The following is a 2768-nucleotide window of genomic DNA, read 5'->3' on the forward strand; positions in this document are numbered from 1 at the left end:
AGCTCTTCGTTAGTTCATAATTAGTTAACTCGATGAATGATGAATTAAGTATTAATTTAGGCATTAGTACATGTACCCTTATTGTAAAGTGTTACCCAATAAATAACTATGCATGAACTAACAATTATAAAATAAATACTGATAAAGCATGTATTAATCTTAGTTATATTATATACATTATATATAGCCTATAGTATTAAAAACAAAAGTTGTATCTGTTAATATTATTTAATGGACCTGAGCTGGAACTAACAATGAACTGACATTAAAAAACAATAAATATCGTAATAAATGTATTGCTATAATTGTTTAACTTACTAAATAGCCTTCCTTTTAGGGAACCCATATTTCTCGAAAAAAAAAAATTTCACATCAACAAATATAAAGTTATAAAATAGGCAGTATGTTTTGCATATAGACGTATATGATATTATGCTGAGAATACAGCCTCATCAAATAAGGTCTTAACAAGGCGGCACCTTTGATGGCATGTTTCATATATTTGATTGGACGGAGCAGTTGTGGGAATACTGTGAAGAGGATGAAGTTTACAAATCAGATGCTCTTTGTTCTTAACACACGCAGTCCACAAAATCCCTAAATGCGTTAGTTAGTTAAATGTGTTTAAATGTTATATATGTGTCTATATGTGATTATTTAGGCCTTTTTTAGGGGGGGGGAGAAAAAGGACAGAATGATTTGCAATGTGTTTTGACATTGCAAAATTTAACCTACAGTTTCTATATTTATTCTAATATTTGAAATTCATTTACACGATCAATTCACAACATAAATAATACGAATAAAAAGAAAACATATTATTCTTATTTTATTAACGTTGACTTGACGCAGTTAGCAAGTGTTTTTAATGCCGGCGACATCAAACAGATGTTTACTATAACATTTACCAAGCAGTCAAAATACGTCTGCGACCCTCGCGCGCCTCTTTCATGTTGAATTCGCGAACTTTTGACCTCTATTTCAGGATACCGACAGGAGGCAGGGCAGGTAGGTGGAGACTAAAGCAAATCCGAAGCACACCTGGTCACTTTTAACTTTACACCTGTGCTGTTCGCTACAGACAATCTCGCCTTTTGATTCATCCAGCTCAAGCCCATCTCATGGATCGCAGCGCGGGGTCTGATAACCTGCAATCCCGCGACCCCGCAGAGGACGGCCAGGGTACCGCAGGGGATGGAGGAGCCGCTCCAGCAGCAGAAAAGCCTCCTTATTCGTACGTGGCTCTCATTGCAATGGCCATCAGAGAAAGCGAGGAGAAGAAGCTGACCCTGAATGACATCTACAGCTTCATCATATCCAAGTTTCCATACTACGAGAAGAACAAAAAGGGATGGCAGAACAGCATCAGGCACAATCTGAGCCTCAACGAGTGCTTCGTGAAGATTCCCCGAGAGAGTGGCGGGGAGAGAAAGGGGAACTTCTGGACGCTAGACCCAGCGTTTAGCGACATGTTTGACAAGGGTAATTACAGGCGCAGGAGGCGCGTCAAGAGACCCTACCGACCACCACCCTTACCGTCTGGATTTAACTTCACCGACTCGTACTGCCTGCAACAGGAGCCCGTTTACTGGCAAAGCCCGTTCGTCAGCACCAGCTCCTGGAGCCACCAGTCCAGCTCTCCGACGCACATCTCCAGCTACCTGCAGCCCATGCTTGGTAACGCGCGCCCTCTGTCTCCAAACGATTACGCCAACTCTCCCGTGAGTTATTACCACGGTCAACACCATCACCTTCACCCGTCCTACAGACCGTACCACCGGCATCCTAATGCTCTGGTGCCTCTGAGCGGCATGACTCCTCCGGTGAGCCCTGGCGGAAGCTCCATCTCCGCCTGCAGCTACCCGCCGCACAACGGCCATCCCGAACTGATGCATCACCCGTTTGACTGATGGACAGACACGTGAAAACTTAAAATAAGTAGGCTAAAATTTTCATTTGGATCTAGATTTGCTGTTTTTGTTATGTTAACCTTTGGAAATGTTAAACGTGCCTTTTCAAGCCAGACTGGATGTTTGAAATTAAATGTTGCATTTGCTGCACACATAAGTTTACTGTATAACTGATGGGTTTACAGTTGTGTTTTGTGGATTTTCATGAATGAAAAATTGTTACATTGTTAAACTATTGTTCACTTAAAAGTCAAGAGACGAAGAGCTGTTCAAATGCACTTGGTTGTTGGCAAGTTGTCAGTTTCCATAAATTTCAGCAAATGTTTAGAAAGCATCAAGATACATAAGCATATTTATTTTTACCATGTATTGAGATAATTGTGAATTAAGGATCTTAAAATGGATGTATGGTTTGCATACCGTTTAAAAATGTTTTATGAATATTTTATTTGGTGGAAACTCTTTGCACAAGTTGTTTACAGTCTTCTTTACATATGCAAAGGTGTATTTTCTTTAAAAATTATTTTGTATATTGAATAGACATGTTTAGTGTCTGCATTTCTGGAATTTGAAAATATTTTTTTATATGTAAATGTTCATAACCTGTTCGAATTTTTCTCTGATAAAATTCTGATAACTAGTCATGCAAGTCTCATTTATTTGACTATTTATTTTATATATTAGGCTACTAATTGAATTTGATAAAACTTAATTAAAGAAATAATAATAATATTTGAAATTAAAAACATATTTGTAGAGAAAAAAATAGGCCTATTGCTGATTGCTAATTGTTTTATTTGAAAAAGGCACAAAATGCCAGGAAAATCACTGCTTCAATATCTAAATGTCTGTGTAAAT

General features: G+C 38.2%; 1 protein-coding gene across 1 annotated transcript; it reads left to right on the forward strand.

Annotated features, from left to right (window-relative positions):
- The first annotated feature begins 711 nt into the window (after nt 1-711).
- Nucleotides 712-2546, forward strand: foxl2l (forkhead box L2-like). The gene is made up of 2 exons (XM_058763963.1): nt 712-1008; nt 1108-2546. Exons 1-2 carry the CDS (start codon nt 951-953, stop codon nt 1908-1910), a joined length of 861 nt encoding a protein of 286 aa, XP_058619946.1. The 5' UTR covers nt 712-950; the 3' UTR covers nt 1911-2546.
- Nucleotides 2547-2768: the final 222 nt, after the last annotated feature.

This window comes from Onychostoma macrolepis, chromosome 23 (assembly GCF_012432095.1).
Source record: "Onychostoma macrolepis isolate SWU-2019 chromosome 23, ASM1243209v1, whole genome shotgun sequence".
NCBI lineage: Eukaryota > Metazoa > Chordata > Actinopteri > Cypriniformes > Cyprinidae > Onychostoma > Onychostoma macrolepis.

Excerpts from the sequence above, each read along its gene's own strand:
- foxl2l (XM_058763963.1), top strand. The coding sequence starts at position 951 with ATGTTGAATTCGCGAACTTTTGACCTCTATTTCAGGATACCGACAGGA. Across the intron at positions 1,009-1,107 it reads ACCGACAGGAGGCAGGGCAG|CTCAAGCCCATCTCATGGAT; the intron begins GTAGGTGGAGAC and ends TGATTCATCCAG.